The 23,195-nt window shown below is 40.5% G+C and overlaps 1 protein-coding gene across 2 annotated transcripts in view; it reads right to left on the bottom strand.

Annotated features, from left to right (window-relative positions):
- Positions 1-3,255: 3,255 nt before the first annotated feature.
- The window catches only part of PACSIN2 (protein kinase C and casein kinase substrate in neurons 2), a 75,082-nt gene continuing 55,142 nt past the window's right edge, over positions 3,256-23,195 (bottom strand). Inside the window, exons 6-11 of one of the 2 annotated variants that reach the window (XM_060778181.2) lie at positions 22,645-22,820; positions 20,160-20,280; positions 17,213-17,334; positions 7,281-7,397; positions 6,543-6,733; positions 3,256-5,142 (exon numbers count right to left, since the gene is read on the bottom strand). In XM_060778181.2, coding sequence (XP_060634164.1) covers positions 5,030-5,142; positions 6,543-6,733; positions 7,281-7,397; positions 17,213-17,334; positions 20,160-20,280; positions 22,645-22,820 — 840 coding nt within the window. In that variant the 3' untranslated portion in view covers positions 3,256-5,029. The remainder of the gene's footprint in view (positions 5,143-6,542; positions 6,734-7,280; positions 7,398-17,212; positions 17,335-20,159; positions 20,281-22,644; positions 22,821-23,195) is intronic. The other variant, XM_060778183.2, reaches the window with a different exon arrangement.

Genomic DNA, 23,195 nt, shown 5'->3' on the forward strand with positions numbered 1-23,195 from the left:
GGATGAAAGCTTATTCTGCATGGCAACTAAATTTTGCATTAGAATGTTCTACTTTTAAAGTTACAGATACATTTCTTGGACTTGGAAAATTGGGTACTGTTGTATTATCTGGGCAGAGGCCACTAGAGGGCGAAAGAGAGAGAGAAGAATATGTAGTCACTGGGTTGTTGTATTTTTTTTTTTTGAGCTATTTGGCCATGTTCTAGAGGCATTTTCTCCTGACGTTTCGCCTGCATCTATGGCAAGCATCCTCAGAGGTAGTGAGGTCTGTTGGAACTAGGAAAAAGGGTTTATATATCTGTGGAATGACCAGGGTGGGACAAAGGACTCTTGTCTGCTGGAGCTAGGTGTGAATGTTTCAACTGACCACCTTGATTAGCATACAATGGGCTGACTGTGCCTGGAGCAAACTTTTGTTGAGAGGTAATTAGATGTCCCAGATTGTTTCCTCTCTGTTGTTGTGCTGTTACAATTTTAGAGTTTTTTAATTCTGGTAGCCAGATTTTGTTCATTTTCATGGTTTCCTCCTTTCTGTTGAAATTGTCCACATGCTTGTGGATTTCAATGGCTTCTCTGTGTAGTCTGACATGGTGGTTGTGAGAGTGGTCCAGCATTTCTGTGTTCTCGAATAATATGCTGTGTCCAGGCTGGTTCATCAGGTGTTCTGCTATGGCTGATTTCTCTGGTTGGAGTAGTCTGCAGTGCCTTTCATGTTCCTTGATTCATGTTTGGGCAATGCTGCGTTTGGTGGTCCCTAGGTAGACTTGTCCACAGCTGCATGGTACACGGTAGACTCCTGCAGAGGTGAGAGGATCCCTCTTGTCCTTTGCTGAACGTAGCATTTGTTGGATTTTCTTGGTGGGTTTGTAGGTTGTTTGTATGTTGTGTTTCCTCATCAGCTTCCCTATGCGGTCAGTGGTTCCCTTGATGTATGGCAGGAACACTTTTCCTCGGGGTGGATCTTCATCTTGACTCTCGTGGCTTGTTCTTGGTCTTGCAGCTCTTCTGATGTCTGAGGTGGAGTATCCATTGGCCTGTAGAGCCCAGTTTAGGTGGTTCAGTTCATCTTGGAGGAGGTGGGGTTCACAGATTCTTTTTGCACAGTCTGCCAAGGCTTTAATGGTGCTTCTTTTTTGACTTGGGTGATGGTTGGAGTTTTTATGTAGATATCTATCTGTGTGTGATACATTTCTTGGACTTTGAAAATTGGGTACTGTTGCATTATCTGGGCAGAGGCCACTAGGGGGCGAAAGAGAGAGAGAGAAGAATCTGTAGTCACTGGGTTGTTGTAGGTTCTTTCCGGCTATATGGCCATGTCTAGAGGCATTCCCTTCTGACGTTTCGCCTGCATCTATGGCAAGCATCCTTAAAGGTAGTGAGGTCTGTTTGAACTAGGAAAATGGGTTTATATATCTGTGGAATGACCAGGGTGGACAAAGAACTCTTACCTGTTGGAGCTATGTGTGAATGTTTCAACTGGCCACCTTGATTAGCATTTAATGGCCTGGCAGTGCCTGGGGCAATCTTTTGTTAAGAGATTGTAGTCAATTTTAAGGGGAAAGGGGGTTGAAGAAGTGAAACCATTTCCTGTTTCCCTGTTTTCCCTTCCCCCCCTTCCCAATCCATGTTGCCCTTTGGAAACAGGGAATATATGATATGGGAAGGGGCCGGGATGGGGGGAATAACCAACGAAAATGGGGGAAATTGTTTTCTTCCTTCAACCCCCCCCCCCCCCCCCCAATAAAATAGACTATCTCTTCAATGTCTAGGACCCCTTTTGGAGACCGCCTGAATAATGGAATGGTACCGAAAATTGTCCCTATCTTTGTTTACCAGCTTTCTCTGAATTTCTCAGTAGCACTTGACACTTTCAGAAGAGAAAGAACATGGCCATATGGCCATATAGCCCAGAAAAACCTACAACAGCCCAGTGATTCCGGCCATGAAAGCCTTCGACAATACTTCATCTTTGCCTCTGATATCCTTCCCTCCAGTGAGCTGTCTGGCATTATTTCCTGAAGTATGGACTGGTTGGATCTTCTCGAGGTCCAAGGCACTCACAGAATTTTCCTCCAACACCACAGTTCAAAAGACATATTTGTTTCAACAGGCTTTTGACCTTTGATCTGTTGTTTTAATTTGTGTTAGATTCCAGTTTGTTTTGTAAGCCTCTCCGAGCCCTAGGGGAGTGGCGGCATATAAGTTTGAATAATAAATAAATAAATAAATAAATAAGCATCGATCTTTCTTCGCTCAGCCTTCCTTATGGTCCAGCTCTCGCATCCATAGTTTACTACGGAAAATACCATTTCTTTAACTATGCAGATCTTTGTTGATAGTGTGATGTCTCTACTCTTCACTACCTTATCGAGATTGGTCATTGCTTTGCTCCCAAGAAGTAAACATCTTCTGATTTCCTGGCTGCAGTCTGCATCTGCAATAATTTTAGTGACTTTTGCCACTGCACATTACAGTTGGCAGCAAATCCTTTATTTATTTATTTTTGTTTCAGGGTTTTGAAAATTAGACACTCCCACTTCCACCCCATTAACCAGGTTATCTGTGTTGAGTTGAATAAATTCAAAATAGCTGATCCCCTTGTTGTGTGTTAGCATTTTTTGATCAATCCATATTAAAATACAGTGTAAATTATTTCCTTCTACACTTAGACATTGTGCATCTACAAACTTATTTTTTTCTGAAAGTCCAGTCATATGCAGGCATGTAACGAGGGGGGGGGGGTTAGGGGTTCAACCCCCCCCCCCCCAACATTTTTCAGGTTAAAAAAAATAAATCTGGTTTACTCTTGAATTTTAACTAGTGAACCAAATCCCCATGCTAAGTCTATGAGACACAAAAAATTAAGAGTCCTTCCAGAACTGCAAGCACTATCTTGAGCAAATATCGACAATTTATTCACACTGTCATTACTTGCAGCAATAGCCGATGTAGCAAAGCAACCAAGTTGGGGGTTGGGGGTGGGGTTAGATTTGAAGGCCCTCATGAAGGAGACCAGACTTGGTGGGGGTGGTTGACAGGGACGGAGCTGCAGGCTATTGAAGGCTGCTCTGCCCCTGCTGTGCTCTTTGCTTCAGCGTGAGCTAAGAGGCAGGTTTCAACCCCCCTCCTTGAAATTTTCAAACCCCCCCCCCCCCCCCGAAATTTTCAACCCTCCCCGAATTTTTTTTCTGGCTATGGCCCTGGTCATATGGTTATATTTTTTTTAAAAAAAAAATAACGCCTTCACCACTAAAGCCGTGTTCAATATGTTTAAGATTTTATTTTTAAAATAGTATACTATACAGAAAAATATTCCAGACTTATTACTGCCCAAATCTTCAATTTCTGTGAATTATGCTGGAATAAAACCAAGACAGAGATCCCAATATTCAAGCTTGTACAATTGAACTTCAAGATGTTAATAAATAATTCAATCACCAAAAGCAAATGGAATAGCCAGGAAGCACTTACAGCATTTTAACTGCCAAAAGGTTATTTCAATTGTGTTGCAGATCCCTAAAATAGCCTATCTGCTTACCTAATAAAATTTAGGTTTTCTATAAAGCAACTTGCTCTAATATATTCACAATCCAGCTATTTAAATTCCTACAAATGTTATGATTCCACACTTTTACAGCCGATTAGCAATTGCAAATAAGTAGAAGATTTTACAGTGTTCTGCTACAATAATCCACAGTGGGGCTAATGCTAGTCTGTATTTGGATTCACAATTTCATTAACAAATATAAATCTTAGGATATAACTATTATTTTCACTTTATTCAGGAGTCTGGATCATAGAATACATAGGTTTCATCCCAAGGTGCTGTGGACGCAGTGCCTTAGTGCGATCCCAAGAATGTACAATACAGCCCAGGTTATGTTCTGAAAGTGCTACATTCACAATGGAATGGACTGAGCAGTTGATTTATTTTACATCTAAACAATTACCTACTGATAAAGCAAATTTGAGTAATTCTGTCATTTAAATTGTGTAGTTTACTGAAATCCACCGGAATTTAATGGTAAACTCACACTGATTTACTGGTACTAAGACTTTACCTGAAATCTAATGCATAGACAATAGGCTTGCTAATTAGGACATGCTCTTCAAATGTTTGAATATCAAATTATATATACATATACACAACTCAAAGAGCATATCAATTAAAAAGCACTCATCTATTTTTACAGTCTCTCTGCATGAAAAAATAATCTTCATATATGGTCAACTTTCAAAATCATACAAAATCATTAACAACTTACAAAACGTTAAGTTGGCCAGCAAGAATGTGAAGGGGAATGATTTAAATGTTTTATTTTTAGAGTCATCATTCAAGGAATTCATTTTTCAGGTGTCCAAATACCTGAACAGCGTTCACAAGAGAAACTTCAACCTTAATAATCCAGATAATCCTGATAAAACTGTTCTGCAACAGGCACAATATGGCATTTACACCATTACGGCATGCCTACAGCATGAAAAAGAGAACAGTACAGTGTGGACTGGGGAATACATCTGAATCATAATTTAAGTAGTAACGTCAGTGAACCACATATCGAGAAATGGCACACAAAACAGCCTTTAAATAAAAAAAATGCATCTCTCAAATATTGCTAAGAACAGATACAAAAATTGCAATCCTTTAAAAAAATCAAATTGCAAATTACAGAAGGTCACTTAAAATAGCTGATTTAAGTAAGACCCAAAATAAACCACCACCCAGAATACTGGGTTGAGGCATAAACTCAGCAAAATCTTAATATACAAATGCCATGATAAAACTGAACTGGCAACAGGTGCTAAAAATCATCTTTTTCTGCTTGCACTACTTTTTTCCTGTCTTGTTGTTTGTGCTGCATATAGGTTACCTATCTTTCAATTTCAGCTTCAATCATTAGATGATTCCCAGAGAATAAAGTTATCGATCCATCATTCAGCTGCATTAAAAGAAATATACACACATTTCTACCAGTTTCCCTCTAGCATTTCCCTGGCGGACAGGTACTGCAGCACTGTTAAATATGCATCACTGGATTGGCTCCACGTAGTTTGCTGGATAGAGACCAACTTGTCCATTATCCAAGCGACCTTTGCACCAGCCTTGTTCATCTTCATCTTCTACTTTAGTTAGCTCTTCCCCTGTGGAGAAAAACAGTCAGCTGACAACCTTTAAGTGGTAATCTTTAGGTGAATTTGAAAAATTTCTTCATTCCCACAGCAATTACATGGCTCCTTCTTTATAAATCTCAGGAGATAGATAGATAGATGATAGATAGATAGATGATAGATAGATAGATAGATAGATATCTCCTGAGACAGACAGATAGATAATTGAAAAATGCTTTCTACTTATAGTGAGGAAGCTATACCCTGTGTTATTTGAGGCTTCCAGATTCGCCAGAGCACCCTTTTTCAGTCAAGTGGATGAGGAGATCCCATCTCCTGATGTCTTCAGAAGTGACAAGTTACCTTTTTTAAAAGATCAAATCCTAAATTGGGCTTTTAGCTACATTTGGATTTGTTCTTATTTTGGAGTGGGCCTACTTGTGGCCATAAAGCAGAAAAGTGCTCTCCTGGACCTACCATAGGGGCCCATCTCTTTCCTAAACAAATGGGATGAGTAAAGTATTTGCCAAAGATCCCAGTTTACTGGATAAAAACATGTATGGGGGGGATTAGATACCTTTATTTATTTATTTATTTATTTACGACATTTATATGCCCCCCTTCTCACCCCAAAGGGGACTCAGAGTGGCTTACAAGGTATATATTACATACAATACAATATATTATATTATTAGCATAGTACAATATCAGCATGAAACAGTGGTTAAACCCCTGTGCCAGCAGGACTGAAGACCGACAGATCACAGGTTCAAATCTGGGGAGAGGAGGATGAGCTCCCTCTATCAGCTCCAGCTCCTCATGTGGTGACATGAGAGAAGTCTCCCACAAGGATGATAAAAACATCAAATCATTCAGGCGTTCCCTGGGCAACGTCCTTGCAGACGGCCAATTCTCTCACACCAGGAGTCACTCCTGACACGACAAAAAAAAAAAAAGCATGAAACATTGCTATATTGCACCATACCGCTATATCGTAATATTATTAGTAATATTACATGTAATATAAATACATAATTATAATATCATATTATTATATTGCATTACATTACAATATTATAAATATTATATGTATATACAATATATTATATTATATTACATTACATTATATTATATTATTAGAATAGCACAGGAGACAAGGTGGAACTGTTCCCTGGCCCCCCTTCATTTCACTCCGGCCCAGAGCTGCAGTTGGTGCTGGGGGAGAGGGGTCCCCAACTTATGGCATATGCAGGAGACAAGATGGTGCTGTCCCCTGGCCTCCCCTCTCTTCGCTCTGGCCCAGAACGGTAGTTGGTGCTGGGGGGACAGGTCTCCAGCTGATGGCATATGCAGGAGACAAGATGGTGTTGTCCCCTGGCCTCCCCTCTCTTTTCCCTTCCAAGTCCAAGCTTCTATGACTCTAAAGTACTTACCAGTTTTAAAGCTGAGTTCATCATGCTCTTGGCCTTCATAATCGTACAGTGCCCGCACTCTCACTTCCGTTGTAGGGGAGGTCTCCTCATCAAATGGATTAGTTTCTCCTTGAGCATCATTGGATGAAAATGGGTTGTTTGTTTCTTCATCGGACCACTCTGCCCCATAGCTTTTCTCGTAACTACTAACACTAAAACAAAATGGTATTATTTTAGCTTGCATAGTAGAAATAAGAGATAGGGAATTGGAAGTACACAAAGATATGACAACACTGTACCACAAGACACAGGTTAAAACGATGTTGTGCTTTGCGATGTCAAACATTCAGAACAAAGTCATGAAGTGCATTTAGAGCTATAAGGAGTGTACATACAAGATGTTAATCACCAAGACAATATCAAAGACCAGGAGCAACATATTCTCTTGAACAAAATGGTAAGCAATGAGAGTGCCTCAGAAGGGACACATCCAGGGAGCACAGGGAACAGCAAAGTTCCACAAGCAGTTTCAAAGTGTGCTGCCATAGTGACATTTTGTGGAACCAGTGGAAAAAACAACCAGAAAAACAGAAGTGATAGAGCATTGGTATGTTAGTCAAGTTTGCGACAAGTACATCATAATCCCTCAACAAGGACCTCATGCATTGTGAAATAGTGTTTTTGTAGAAACCCAGAGATGGAAACCCTGACAGAAAAGTGTAAGCTTGAAAAAATATTTGAGAACAGTCTTTCACCAACTTTTTGATTTTATTGTCCTCCTTCTCACTGACAGTACTTCCAGTATCCTCTTCATCTTCAAAAGGATTGTAACTTGACTGTACTGACTGCACTGAGTTACTCGGGACACTAAGGTTGCTATTTGAGAGAGAAAAATATTAAGGTGATCCTATCATTTGATGGAACAAACACATCTCTATATTTCTGCTGCTAAGACCAGAACCAGACATACAAATCACTTTACTTGTATGCCTTATCTTGTTAAAACATTGTTAAAACAAAACTGCAACTTCCATAGTAATACACCCTCATTTTCTATTTTGACAAAGTAAACTCTAATATTTCTTTTCGGAAACAATGCCTACTTCGTTGATTACAGTACAGGAATATACCAACCGATATCTCTTGCCTGGGTCTGACACCACAAAGGACAATCAACAAGATAGGATTCCAGTTTCTGTCTTTGATTTGAGAGCAAACTATGGTGAGCAATGAGTAATGCATAGTAAAACACAGTTATTACTAATTACGAAATTGAAGACATGCACTGTAACCAGACCTCTATGATGTCTGAATCGGGCTAATGTAACACTCTCATGTGGCTAAGACATCCAGCAGGACAACACTGTATTGGTGGGAGGTACCCCAACATGAAATGCTTTACCTCTTTTAAAGCAATGGTGGTCAACTTCTTACCCTACAAATTTTGAACTTAAACTTAATTCATTCCTAGCCAGCATAATTAATTGTGGGGCATTGCAGTCCAGCAACATCTAGAAAGCCACACACTTCCATCCCACCATTGTCACAGGCGCAACTGGTGGGGACGAGAGGCAGGGCCTTCTCGGTGATTTCCCCCCGGCTATGGAACTCCCTTTCTGGTGAGATCTGATCAGCCCCCTCTCTCCTGTCCTTCAGAAGGATGGTAAAAACTTGGCTGTGGGACCAAGCTTTCGGGACAGGGCAATAAAGCAGCAATTGGGAAGATTACCAGGCCAATTAGATTTGACACAGATTACCAAGATGGTTTTAAATGGTGTATTTAAATCTATATAAATAAAAATGTAATGTTTGTTTGTGGGCTTAACATAACTCAATAACGACTGGACAAATTGACACCAAATTTGAACACAAGACACCTACCAAAGCAATCTATGACTTTCACACAAAAAAACCAAAAATAATTAACCGGAAAGAACTTAATCTGCCACAAAGCTAAATGACTGTACAGAGCATGAATTTAAAAGGACACGAAGGGGGGGGGGGGCAACAGCTGAGAGAGAGAACCGCTTGAGAGAGGGAGGGAAAGGTGGCCCATCGATCCTTTTCGCAAGCCCCTGCCTCTCCCCTCCCAAACACTTCTGGTCCAAAGCATTTCACCTCCTCCTTGCCAGCTGAGAGAAAGAGAGGCGGCATCGTGTGTGTATATATAATTATTGCTTGGAGTGTTACTATAATATCCACCAGTTCACTTAAAGGTGCACTTGGGGGTTAGGTTCCCAAATAAGAATTGGAAAAAGGACCCCTGTACCTTTAAAGGGGTGCAAATGAGGGAATTTTAGCAAATCTTGGTTGTACAGGGAATTGAAATCCCCTCTATTTGCACCTCCTTTAAAAAGGTCCTCAGCTTGGTCCTCAGCTTCAACTCTAGCAACCCCAGTGAGCCATACACAAGGCTTGGATGATGTGCCATGTCTCCGATTGTGATGCGCCAAAGGTTCTATGACAGTTAAGCCTGCAGCTGGAGACCAGGGAGCAGGAGTTGCCCTCATCCCTTGGGCACAAAGGACACCAAAAGGGGCAGCAAGCGACTTCCAATCTCCAGAAGAGTGAAGCAGAGGATTGATATCCTGTAATCAGGTAAGAGAAGAGGAGGAAAGATACCCAATTGTCAGGTAAGGGATGAAGAGGAAGGGCACCCAATTATCAGGTAAGAGAAGAGGAAGCATACCCAATTATCAGGTAAGGGATGAAGAGGAAAAATACCCAATAATCAGGAACGTGATGAAGAGGAAGAATGCACAATAATCAGGTAAGAGAAGAGGAAGGTCTCAATATTATCAGGTAAGGTATGAAGAGGAAAAATACCCAATAATCAGAGAAGAGAAGAGGAAGAAAGATACCCAATGATCAGGTAGGAGAAGAGACATGATTTTCAATCCCCAGGTATTTCTAATCTCCAGAAGGACCACCTTGAACACACAGCATCCAATGAAGTGGACCTGCAGGAAGAGAAGTCAAGAAAGGAAGAGGAAAGAGAAAAAGAAGGAAGGAAGGAAGGAAGGAAGGAAGGAAGGAAGGAAGAACGGAAGGAAAAAAAGTTGGTTGATTTAATTTGGAGGAAAACCTGGTAGCAAGCTGTATAAAAGCATACAACCAAGTTAGGCAAGAGAAAAGAATAAACTGGAGAAGATGCTGGAGACCATTGGAGAAAAAAGCCAAATGTGAAGGAAAGACATCTCAAGTTGAGGACACTTTCCAGATTAAGTGCCCTTGAATACTTTTGTGAAACTCATCCCACTTCAGCAATGAGATTGAAGGTCTTGGATCCATTCTTCTGGCCCTATAGCAACTAAAAAAGCAACAACACAGTCTGGTATTTTATGGAAGCAATAGAAGACTGCAAGTAGCAGATGTGCTTTAGAAGTGAAGGAATATATCTATATATCTATATCTATATCTACCACTTTGATGGCCGAAAGAGAGGAGAAGTTGAGGAGCCTTCCAATCAAGGTGAAAGAAGAAAGTGCAGAAGATTATGGCTACAAGAATGATTGACAACTGGGAAATAGAGGGAGAAAACATGGAGGCAGAGTGACAGACTTTGTATTTCTAGGTGCAAAGATTACTGCAGACGCAGACTGCAGCCAGGAAATCAAGAGATGCTTAAAGGCATGGTCCGACTTACCGGGCCAAGGAAGTTGCGGTGCAGGGCGTCCCCCACCACCATTCTTGCCTCAGGGGGGCTTCTTCCTCCCAGAAGCCCCCTCGGATGGCGGGAAGGTTTCCCACCAGCGGGTCAATTGACCAATGGCCAACTGACCACGCCTCGCGGCGGGAGAGGCCTCAGCTGGCCTCTTCCTCTTTGTGGGCAGCCTATATAGGGCTGCCCCAAGCTCCCCAGCAGGCACTGTGCCTGCAACAGTGGATCTTCTTGGGAGGAGAGCAATGACAAATCTTGATAAAATAGTGAAGAGTAGAGACATCACGCTGGCAATGAAGATCCGCATAGTCAAAGCAATGGTATTCCCCATAGTCACCTATGGATATGAGAGCTGGACCACAGGGAAGGCTGAGCGAAGGAAGATAGATGCTTTTGAACTGTGGTGCTGGAGGAAAGTTCTGAGAGTGCCTTGGACAGCAAGAAGATCCAACCAGTCCATACTTCAAGAAATAAAGCCTGACTGCTCACTGGAGGGAAGAATAGTAGAGGCCAAGATGAAGTACTTTGGCCACATCATGAGAAGAAAGGAAAGCTTAGAGAAGACAATAATGCTGGGGAAAATGGAAGGAAAAAGGAAGAGGGGCCGACCAAGGGCAAGATGGATGGATGGTATCCTTGAAGTGACTGGATTGACCTTGAAGGAGCTGGCGGTGGTGACGACTGACAGGGAGCTCTGGTGTGGACTGGTCCATGAAGTCACGAAGAGTCGGAAACGACTGAACGAATGAACAACAACAACAACAACAATTTATATATATATCCAAACACCTGTAGCAAAAGATGGCTGGGAAGAAAAAGAACAAAATTTGGAATGAAAAGTAGCCCCAAAGGAGGAACTTCCTGAGATACAAGACGACATTTGCCAGTCCTAATTGACACTGGAAATGTACTGCTGTTGGAAGAAGTCAAAAGGAACAGTTTTCCTTTTGCACCCAAAGAAGATCCATGTTTTCTCTTGGAAAACTAGGAGTCATAGTTAGAAGAGACCATGAAGACCATCCTGCCTGAGTCTTAATGCCAGGAATCCATAATTGTACTCTATTATCAGGTAAGGGATGAAGAGGAAAAATGCCTAACATTCAGGTAAGTGATGAAGATGAAGGATACCCAATTATCAGGTAAGTGATGAAGAGGAGAATACTTAATCAGGTAAGAGAAGAGGAAGGCCTCAAAATTATCAGGTAAGGGATGAAGAGGAAGCATGCCCAATAAATCAGGTAAGAGAAGAGGAAGGCCTCAAAATTATCAGGTAAGGGATGAAGAGGAAAAATACCCAATAATCAGATAAGTGATGAAGAGGAAGAATGCACAATAATCAGGTAAGAGAAGAGGAAGGCCTCAAAATTATCAGGTAAGGGATGAAGAGGAAGGATACCTAATAATCATGTAAGAGAAGAGGAAGAAAGATACCCAATGATCAGGTAAGAGAAAAGGCATTTTTTCAATCCCCAGGTATCTCTACTCTCCAGAAGGACTTTCTTGAACACACAGCATCCAATGAAGTGGATCTGCAAGAAGAGAAGTCAGGAAGAAAGGAAGAGGAAAGAGAAAAAGCAGGAAGGACGGACGGACGGAAGGAAGGAAGGAAGGAAGGAAGGAATGTTGGTTGATTTAATTGGGAGGAAAACCTGGTAGCAAGCTGAAGAAAAGCATAAAACCAAAATAGGCAAGAGAAAAGAAGTCGAAAGGAATGGTTTTCCTTTTGCACCCAAAGAAGATCCATGTTTTCTCTTGGAAAACTAGGAGTCATAGTTAGAAGAGACCATGAAGACCATCCTGACTGAGTCCTAATGCCAACAATCCATAACAAAAGTAAAGATCTCCAGTGGAGAAGGGTTCCTCTTCCAAGGCAGGCATTTTGAAGACCAAAAGGCTCTTCATCTGAGGAGCATCTAGCCAAGCCTTTCTCAGCAGAAAGGGTATATCCATGGCAAGTTGGTGTTGGGAAGTAGAGGCTTAGACTGGGTAAGTCCCAAAGGCCCTTTCCGACATGCCCAGGGTAGCACTGGTCGCCACTTTTGGGGCCGGGAAGGAATTTTCCTCCAGGGCAAATTGGCCAAAACCCTGGAGGTTTTTCGCCTTCCTCTGGGCATCCGGCAGAGGCCACCGGTTAGGAAGATTACCTAGATACAATTTACTAAGCTAAACTCTACAAAGGATGATATCTTCATAAAGGAAAATTAAGAAAGACCATATCTATGGAAGTTTGAAAATGGGGAATCTGTGTCCAGAGGAAGAAGTAATACCAGGTCTTCAAAGGGCCAAAGAAGAAGAAAAGTTTTACCATTTGGATACGGAATATGGCACGCTGTTGGATACTGCTGAGTGCAGACAATGAAACAGCAAGAGAGTATTGGCTGATTGAAAGATAGATAGATAGATAGATAGATAGATAGATATCAATCTCTGTGTACTAGATTTGAAATGATCATTGAAATAGAAGCCAACGTTGGAAGAAAGCATCATGTTATGTAGCCAAGATAGTCTTCCCTGGATGATGGAGATGTGCCCTGGAGAAGATGGAAAGAGGGAGCAACGCCCTTCACTTGTCAGGAAAGAAAGGAAAGGAGAATTGAAAGAAGAAAAAAAGAAAAAGAAAAAGCAAGGAAATGGGAAAGTAAAGTTGAAAGGAAAGGAAAAAAGAAAGGAAAGGCAAGGAAAATAAAGGAGAACGGGAAGGAGAATGGGAAGGAGAAAGGAAAGGAAGGGAAAAAGGAAAGGCCCTTGCCAACATGCCCAGGGTAGCACTGACCGCCATTTTTGGGGTCGGGAAGGAATTTTCCTCCAGGACAAATTGGCCCAGGATCCTTGAGGTTTTTCACCTTCCTCTGGGCATCTGGCAAAGGTCTCACATCATTAGGCTAAAACACATCATAATACAACAACAGGCCAATATTGGACTAACCAAAACATTCAAGCCAATCTGAATAAAAACCATTAATCTGGAAATTGCCTTTGCCTCTTTTTCTTCTTCTTCATTGTTGTCCTATTAAGTGTGTACATACAAGGGAAACTCAAGCCCTTCTACACTGTCATATAAAATCCAGATTATGTACTTGAACTGGATTATATGGCAGTGTGGATTTATATAATCTAGTTCAAAGCAGATAACGCGGATTATATGGCAGTGTAGAAGGGGCTTCTGATTGTCTTTATTTGCTTTTAATTACTGTATTGCAATGTTGCAGTAATTAAACCAAAATAGGGTTTGAAGAATGGTATGTTATGGTATGGTATCGGAGATAGTATTAGTCAGTTCTATTTTAATTGGATCTCTCGAGCAACCAGAAGCTACATTTAAATATCCAGCACCTCCCAGTCCCTATGGGCTCTGGTTTACATAGGCCCCTTCTACACTGCCATGTAAAATCCAGATTATCTGCTTTGATAGTCTGGATCATATGGCAGTGAAGAAGGGGCCTGAGAGTCTAGTGTATTTGGTCCCCTTGATGGGGAACATCTTTCTGTTTTGATAGACCTGCATACAGTTGTAGATAATATGTGCAACGGTTGGATATTACAAATAAAAATATCTGGATGGAAGAGCAACAGGTAAAAAATAAGTGCTTTGTGTCCTTTTTGTGATGGCCCCTTGCAGGCTGTTTTGGAGACCATACTTGCCGTTTTCCTGAAAGTATTGCAAAAGGAAGCAGCTGGTCTGAAGATCCATTGCTTTCCTGGAAAACTTTCAAAAGTTGCCACAAGCATTACTTACAAATTGCTCACTTTTTAAAATTTGCCTTTGGTACCATTTAGTGGTCAATTTTGAGATGTTTTCCCCCACTTCCTCTCTTCAAAAAGACTGAGTTTCTCTAGGTGAAGATTAGAGGACAATTATGGGGCGTTCATTAAAGATTTCCCCTTTCCTTGGACCAGTCCGGAGTCCTCCTTCTCTCCATGGGTGCCACCGAGGGACACACACTTCTCCCATCCTCTGAAGCAATTGTAAACACTTCGCTTGTAGAAGTTGACTGGTTGCTCCAAAAGCCATGTTGGGACTTCGGAAATTAGTCTTGTCATCTGAAAAAGGCTTACCCTTCAAAAATAACTTCATTGTTGGAAAGAGGTGGAAGTCTGATGGTGCAAGGTCAGGTAAATAAAGGGGATGTGGAAGAATTCCAAAGCCATAGAGCATGCTTCTTCAATTTGGGCAACAAGTAAGTTCTGCATTGCCTTGCAGAAGGTGGACACCTTTAGTAAGCAAGCCACACTGTCTCTTGGTTTGGATGTCCGCCGACAATTTCCACAGCAGTAAAGCCTAGTCTGCCCCAGTGATCATGGTCTCCTTTGCTAGGAAGCCCATCCATCCTCCTCCGTGCTGGTCCCAAAATACTGTGAGCATGACCTTGCCTGCCAAGAGTGAGTTGGGCATATTGCGTCTTTGGAGGCGGTGAGTCATGATGCTTCCATTGCATCGACTGGACTTTAGCCTCAGGATCATTGTGATGGACCCAGCGTTCATCCTGTGTGATCCATCTGTTTGAAAAGAAGTCCTGGTTTCCATGGAACATCATTGTCAAGAGAGCCTGAGAGCATTCAACTGGTTCCTGCTTCTGGAACGAGTATATCCACGGTGGGAGAAAGAACACTTGTATTGAGATGAATGTTTTTAATATTTATGTATGCGTATATGAATTCCTGTCCCGGCATTGAATGTTTGCCGTATATATGCTGTGCTCCGCCCCGAGTCCCCTTCAGGGTGAGATGGGCGGAATATAAATGGTCTAAATAAATAAATAAATCTGTTGATATAATGAATACCTATTTAAAAATGTAAGGACCAAAAGATGTTCTAAACTCACTGATTGATTAGATAGGCCTAGTAGCATATAGCAACTGCAGAATATATGAAAGTTATCCCATATACCTTACTCTTCACAGAAAATGGAACATAATGGAACAAAAGAAAGTTCTCTAGGCTCACAGGCCAAAATTCACATAGTAGATCATTTTCTATAATGCATAAACTTTTCCTGATGAATGAAAATAAAATTTGTTGATGAGTCTGATTGATCAGTGACTATGCCTAAGTCCCATGTTAAAGCTTCAGTGTTATTTCATTTCCCATGACAAGAGAAATGTGCACAATATAACCCATGCCATGAGATACAGTACCAGAGTTGCTAAACTTTGATAAGAAGTGATAACCACTCCGTATTCATCCAAAACATTTAACTTCACATAAACAATATCAATCAGTGCATTCACATAAATATCTTACAGAATTTCCCGCACTGCCAGTATCTGAAATAATGGCTTAATTGTAGAGATTAGGTAGCAGTTAAACAACTCATCATGAGCAAAACCTCCAATCCCAAGTTCAAAGACTAAGTTATTATTCTTCCTTTTAACTGATAAGCATGACTCTTCCAATAATGTAGGATTCATTTGTCAATATGACAGCATTTAAAAATAACATTGCATAATTAGCAAGTAGGTGTAAAAAACAAACCTTGATCATGACTGCCCACTGCATAGGACTAACAAAATTCAGTTTCTCTATCCAACAAAATATTTTGTGGCTTAGTTTCATTCATATCATTGCATTTCTCTGAGAGGCTAAACCCAACTAACAAAGTGAGTTCACACCGATCATGACTGATTAATCTTTCAGCTATTAAAAACTCCAAAGTAACCTTTTTTGAGCACAAAAAATGACAGTCATATGTATATAACTTGTGGATTCACCCTTTATTTATTATAGCAGCCGTCTTGAATTTCGAGAAAAAGCAACCAGTGAATTTTCCAGAAGCAATAATTATAATTAAAGGTGCATACGTCCTAGCATTTCCTAGCATTAGACCTAGTATTTCCAATTAACAACTAGCAAATCTGCAGCAAGACCTCATATGAATAAAATTGGCACTTTTCCAAATCTGAAAATGAACCAGAAAATGTTCACTAAGTGGGAGTTGTTTTGGAATTTTTTTGATAGGTTGGACAAAATGTGCATGTAGCCCAAGATTCATTTTCAATCCAATCCAAAAACCATAGATAAACATTTTCTAGCACAAAAGATGAGCTGCCTCTCCCAGGAGTTTCCAGGAACAGCAATGTAGCTTTTAAATAGGTTGCATGGCCTTTTTGCATTGTTAAGCATCAAAAAGGGCAGTTTTTCAAATGTAGAAGCAGACATCTAGCTATTTTTGATTTCAACATTATTGGCAGTCAGTGCAATTCCTCCTGGAGGGTCCCAGAGCAGGAATCCGGCCCTCACGACTACTGCTTTTGCCAATCTCCAGGTTATGTTATTGAATAAGTACTCAACCCACACTCTCAGGCTTCCCTACACATTTTACATTGTACTATTCCTATGTATAATTTTGTACATAGGAATAGTACATATTCTCTGGTTTCGGCAATCTTTGTCAAAATGTAGACTTGGGACTGTCTCCCAAGTATACCAGGCAATGAAGCCTTTTTCAAAACATTTCATCTCCACAGACTCTGGAAGACTCTCCTAGGGTCTGCAATGATCGTCATTCAGACAACTGTACCATCTCCCAGTTGAGTCAGGAATGTAGCTGGGGAGGGCGGGGGGGGGGGGAGAGAGACTTGACGGGCTTCAGCAGCCCCCCTCCCCCCGCCCCGAAATTCTCATGGTGGTCCGTGAGAAGGCCTTACTGGTACATTATTTAAACTTATGTTTATTCGTATCATGATCTGATCACCATGCTCAATATATCCCATATGCATGGGGGTATTGGGGTAACGATACAAAAGGTTTGCTAGGGTAGACCCTCTTTCACTCAGACTCACCCCCCCCCCCCCAAAAATAATCAAAATCCTGGCTATGGGCCTGAGTTGAGTCATTTCCTACTCCACAAAGTGAAGGCACATTGAAGGATCGGAGAGATTTTGATGTCCACTCTCACTCTTTCACAGGCAGGAAAATTGTAACTAGTGTTTTGCACACTAATTTTTGAAATTACACATTTTTAGTGTATTCTAGAATCCTACTCTTCAGAATTTAGTCAACAAGTGGTATTAAGACAGTAAAATTGCATACCTGCTATTTTTCTGCTGTGAAACTTGATCTCCTGTCTGGTTAATACCAGTCAAAGTTACTCCGTCTGCAGCTTTTTTCTTCTCTCTCCTACTGAGAGTGCGGTTCAGATCAGCTGACCAGTCCTACAAAAGAAAGTATACAAATGAAGCCTCTGAAGCTATTTGCTACCAGAAAGCACCATCCCCACTCTCATGTCTGGAAGTCTCAATCTCATTTGAAAGTCACCTAGCAAGAACTAGAAAGATAGGACAAAATACCATTGCAGATTCCCCTCTATTGAGATAGACAAAAGGAATTGCCTACCCAATCCTTTAGAGTGGAATTACTAGTTCTTCATTCTACTTCTATAGGCAACAACTAGCTAAAGAATAGTCTAGATCATGGGTCCTCAAACCTTTTTAAACAGAGGGCCAGGTCACAGTCCCTCAAACTGTTGGCGAGCCGGATTATAATTTGAAAAAAACATGAATGAATTCCTATGCACACTGCACATATCTTATTTATAGTGCAAAAACATTTAAAAACAATACAATAATTAAAATTAAGAACAATTTTAACAAATATAAACTTATTAGTATTTCAGTGGAAACTGTGGGCCTGCTTTTGGCTGATGAGATAGAATTGTTGTTGTTATTGTGTGCTTTCAAGTAGTTCCATACTTAGGTTGACCCAGAACGAGGGCCGGATAAATGATCTTGGAGGGCCGCATATGGCCCCCTTAGTTTGAGTACACCTGTTTTAGAGCCTCAATATGGCTGCAATTCCAAGACAGACTTGCTGGCAAATATTCCATTCATCCTTACATATAAACTACCAAATTTTAGACAATTCCTAAGAATCTATACTGATAGTGTGGCTGGGCCCAGCCGTGCACATGTTCTCTTGCTCACTCACTCACTCACTCATTCACTTGGGAAGCAAGGGGAGAAGTGAGTGCACAAGAGGACACAAACACGTGCCCTCCCTCCTCATGCTTCCCCCTCCCATCTCATTTTTCCCAGCTGCTTGAACAAGTATAAGTGCACAAGGGAATGCACATGCCTGCACATGCTCCCCCATCCTATCCTCTTATCTTCTCCAAGACCCACATGTGTGCTTTCCCTTCTTGTACTCCTCCATACCGTCACTTCCCTCCAGCCTGACTATGAGCAAGCATTGTTAGGAGACGATAGAGAGACTAGCATAAAAGCCAGCATCCATCTTTCCCACATTTTCAGCTCGAATACTTTGCATCTAAGTAGAAAGTATAATTTACTTTCTACTAATAAAGACCATTGTATCAAAACTGATAAAACTATATGTCTCAATGAAGCTGCAATTAACAAATGTAGCACATGAGCTCACTAGCTTGTTTTTCTGTTTGTATTAGAAGCTTAGATAGGCAAACTTAGTTCAAGTAAAACAAGAAATAAACACAGTTTAGAACTTACTTCATCCTTGTGGCATGAAAAACAAACAAAATGCTTGTTAGGAGAGGTAACATTTTAAGTATTTTAAAACCTTTCCATTTTAAATTAAGTTCCAGTTTACAACATATTAATAAGAAATATAAATTATTTATTTATTTATTTATTTATTATTACACTTGTATACCGCTAATATCTCAGCCTAAGTCGGCGACTCATTGCGGTTTACAACATCTAAAACAACAATATTCAATTTAAAAACATAAAAACACATATAAAATACAGAATTATTGGGCCACCAATAACAATCCATATGCATCTCGTAACTGGAATCACAATCCAAATTCGTCGTCTGTAATTACCAATCCTTAATCGTCAAATTCATTTCGACGGATTATCCGAATGCTTGTTCAAACATCCATGTCTTTAGTTTTTTCCGAAACGCCATCAGCGAGGGGGCTGACCTTATCTCTATAGGGAGGGTGTTCCAAAGCCGAGGGGCCACCACAGAAAAGGCTCTGTCTCTCGTTCCCGCCAGCCGCACCTGTGAAGCCGGCGGGATAGAGAGCAGGGCCTCCCCAGAAGATCTTAGGGTCCTGGCAGGCTGATAGGCTGAGATACGTTCGGATAGATAAGTTGGGCCAGAACCGTTTAGGGCTTTAAAGGCCAAAGCCAGCACTTTGAATTGAGCCCGGTAGCAGATCGGCAGCCAGTGGAGCTGGTACAGCAGAGGAGTTGTGTGCTCCCTGTGCCCCGCTCCTGTTAGTATCATGGCTGCCGCCCGTTGGACTAATTGGAGCTTCCGGACCGTCTTCAAAGGCAACCCCACGTAGAGAGCGTTGCAGTAATCAAGGCGGGATGTAACCAGAGCGTGGACTACCGTGGCTAAGTCAGACTTCCCAAGGTACGGTCGCAGTTGGCGCACAAGTTTTAACTGTGCGAATGCTCCCCTGGTCACCGCCGAAACCTGGGGTTCCAGGCTCAGCGATGAGTCCAGGATCACACCCAAATTATATAGATAAACTATATATACACATTAAAACAGTAGAACAGAAGGAATAAACTCGCTTTGTTCTCTGCTTTAAGTAATTGGGCTTTACAGCGATGGGCCTAACACATAAAATATTTAGTCTGCCCTATTTGCTATGTAAACATTGCCATATGTAGCCTAAAGCCTCATTTATATCTGTACATCCCAACCATTGTTAACAGTGCGAAAAACATAGATGATATATTAAATATCTATATGAGGTATGTTAAGCCCAACCTGAAGGGAATTTAATCTATATAAATAAAAATGTAATGTTTGTTTGTAGGATTAACAAAAATCTAAAACCACTGGATGAATTGACACCAAATTTGGACAGCATATACCTAACAACCTAATGTATCATAATTTTTGAGTGATGGTCACTCCTTGTGTTGTGAGACGTTTTGTTGCCCAATTTGGTGTGATTCGTTCATTAGTTCTTTTGTTTTTAAGGTACTCATTATGCACCGAGCATATATATGGAGAAAGGTTGAAAAGAAAAAGTTCTTACCTCAAACTGGGGCCAGTTCATTGACATGCCTGGGCCATGATTTGCTCTGAACCACCTTAAATCTTCAACAGCATCTGCTACTTTAATGTTCTGCTCCAAATCACGATAGATATTTTTATAACTATAGGAAGTATAATTTGAAATTATTACAGAGCTATAATCAAATGTTATACAGAACATTGGCTACATATTATTTTAGAATTTCTATATGCAGATTGTACATAAGAAAAAAGTAATGTATTTTATCTAACGAACACCAGAGGAATCTTCCCATACTTACCAACATTTTTACAGTGCCTAAATTTAACCCACACTTTCTCTCTCTCTATATATAAATTTATATAATAATAATAATAATAATAATAATAATAATAATAATCTTTATTTGTACCCCACCATCTCCCCAGCGGGGACTTGGGGTGGCTTACATGGGGCCAAGCCCAACAACACAGCAACAAAATAAAATCAGAACATACACAACAACATTATCAATTACATAAAACATACGCTATAAGAATATTACAACCAATATACAGTAAAATAAAACTATTCAAAATGCAAAACAATGAGCAGGCCGCATGTACAAATTAAAATACTGGGGATAAAAACAGGGAGTGAGATAGCAGTGGAGCAACTTATTTGTAAGGGAGAAACTCTTCCAAGATGGAATCAAGAAAAAGGACCTTCGTATAAAGGGTGCACTGAAGACAAAATTGAGGGTAAATGGTGAAATGAGATTATATAGTTAATCTCCGAAAGCACAGCGGAAGAGCCAGGTTTTGAGATTCTTCTTAAAACTTTCTAAGGTAGGGGCTCGCCTAATCTCACCAGGCAGTGTATTCCATAGACAGGGAGCGACTGAGGAAAAGGGTCTCTCCCTTGTTCCCACAAGGTGGGACTGAGATAATGGTAGAGGTGAAAGGAGAGCCTCCCCTGAGGATCGGAGGGATCGGGCAGGTTCATGGAGGGAGATACGGTCACGAAGCTAGGCGGGTCCCAAACCGTTCAGGGCTTTATAGGTGATAACCTGTATCTTGAATTGGGCCCGGAAAATAAACAGCAGCTAATGGAGCTCCTTAAACAAGGGGTTGATTGCTCCCTATAATTATATATAGTAGTTTAAACTGTGTATATATTTAACTAAATAAGGAATATGGTTAATTTAAAAAACAGAAATGGGATGCGAAATACAGTAAAATATGTAGATCAACTCTATAGATTACCAATATTGTCATCCCTCTGCATTCATTGTGTTTAGGGACAAAAATGGGGAAAATGATTTTTTTTAAAAAATCTGAGAGAACACCTCTTTAGGAAACTCCAGGTCCTTCCGCACAACTTTATAATCATCTCCTGCTGGAAGCTGATCTCAGAATCTCACTGGAGGATCCTCTTTTTTATTGGTTTTTGAATACAACGTGGGTAGGGTATTTCCATCACGGGAGATTTTAAAAAGCAAATGTCACATCTCTTTTAAATTAAATTTAACACGGCAATAGGCAAGTGTTTCTACTAAGATCAGTTTTAGGGTCAACAGGTAGCCAACCCAGGTAACTTTAAAAACAGGACACGGTGAATGGAATTTTAGCACCACAATATTACTTTGTGGAGTTTTCTGATCAAACACAACACAGTTTTGTTGCTTGCACATTTTCTTATTAGAAAAGGAAAGAACTTTTATTCAATTCGATTTTCTGCTAAAAAGAGAGTTGGTCAAATGTCACTACATTTCACAGAAAGTAGTTTTATTTCTAGCACTGAGTGCATTAAAACACAGGCAACCTCAAGGCTGGAATTCTGCACTGTGCTTTACATTGGTCCACGTCTGGACCACATATGGAAACTCTAATTAGTGCAAAACACGACAGCTACACAAACATATAGGAGTGAGCTTATTACACCTAAACCAAGATGCCTCCACTGCTTGCCAATTAGTTTTCTAACAAAGTACAAAGTGTTGGCTTTGACTTTTAAAGCTTTTAAAACCCTATATGGTTTGGGTTTAGGCTACCTACAGAATCACCTTCTCCTGTACAATCCGCCCCAAACACTGAGGTCCTCTGGGGGTCACTTGCTCCAACCAGCCAGAACCTGACTGGCAGCCGTCACCCAGAGGACCTTTCCATTGGTTGCCCCACGATTGTGGAAGGGCCTGCAAGAAGAGCTCCAACAGCTAAATGAGTTGTCGGAATTTAAGACACAACTGAGACCCATCTCTTCCAGCAGTTTACTCAATCAGTTTTAACTGTGAGTTTTGGATTCGCATTGTATTACTATGGTATGTTTATCTTCGCACCCTATGTTTTGATATATGTGTTTTGTTGTGTGTATTTTATGTTGATATGTTTTGACTGTGTTATATCCCGCCTTGAGCTGTTAAGAGAAACCGCTAACAAATATCTATTATTATTACTGAAGATATACAACTGGTGAATTCACATAAAGGCAATTTCCACATTCAGCAATGTTCATCTTCTAGGTTTACCTTGCAACAGTAGATAAGTCAAGATGTTTCTGAACTTCCAATAACACTTCTCTGAAAAAACGGAGTCGTTTTTCCTCAAACTGCTGACACTGCTCAAAAACTTGTTCCATGTTTTCCATATACTGTGGTGTAGTATTGTCAAGGTCTTTAAGAGATTTTTCATACTTTTCTTTAGTCTTAAAAGAAAAAGAAACACACAAAATTATCCACTGGAGTTTTTTAATTACATACTTTCACTACCTAATCCACAAATTACAGGATAAAAAGGAGGAGGAGGAGGAGCCTTGAATGTTTTCCATCACTATTAAATTGAATTTCTGTTATACAACTTTCCACTAGAAGAGGAAAAATCTTATCAATTAGCTATTAACAGTGGGTCGCTGTTTTCTAAAACAGAAACTACAAATTCAAAAAAGTAACCAAACTAGAAGACTAAACTAAATAAAGTCAGCAATATGCCTGAGGAAAAAGGAACCTTGCAACACTAAACTAAAATGAGACCTAGAAATTGCTTTTGCAGAGACATAATAATAATAAAAATTTATTTATAC

This window comes from Anolis sagrei, chromosome 5, assembly GCF_037176765.1.
Source record: "Anolis sagrei isolate rAnoSag1 chromosome 5, rAnoSag1.mat, whole genome shotgun sequence".
NCBI classification, from domain to species: domain Eukaryota; kingdom Metazoa; phylum Chordata; class Lepidosauria; order Squamata; family Dactyloidae; genus Anolis; species Anolis sagrei.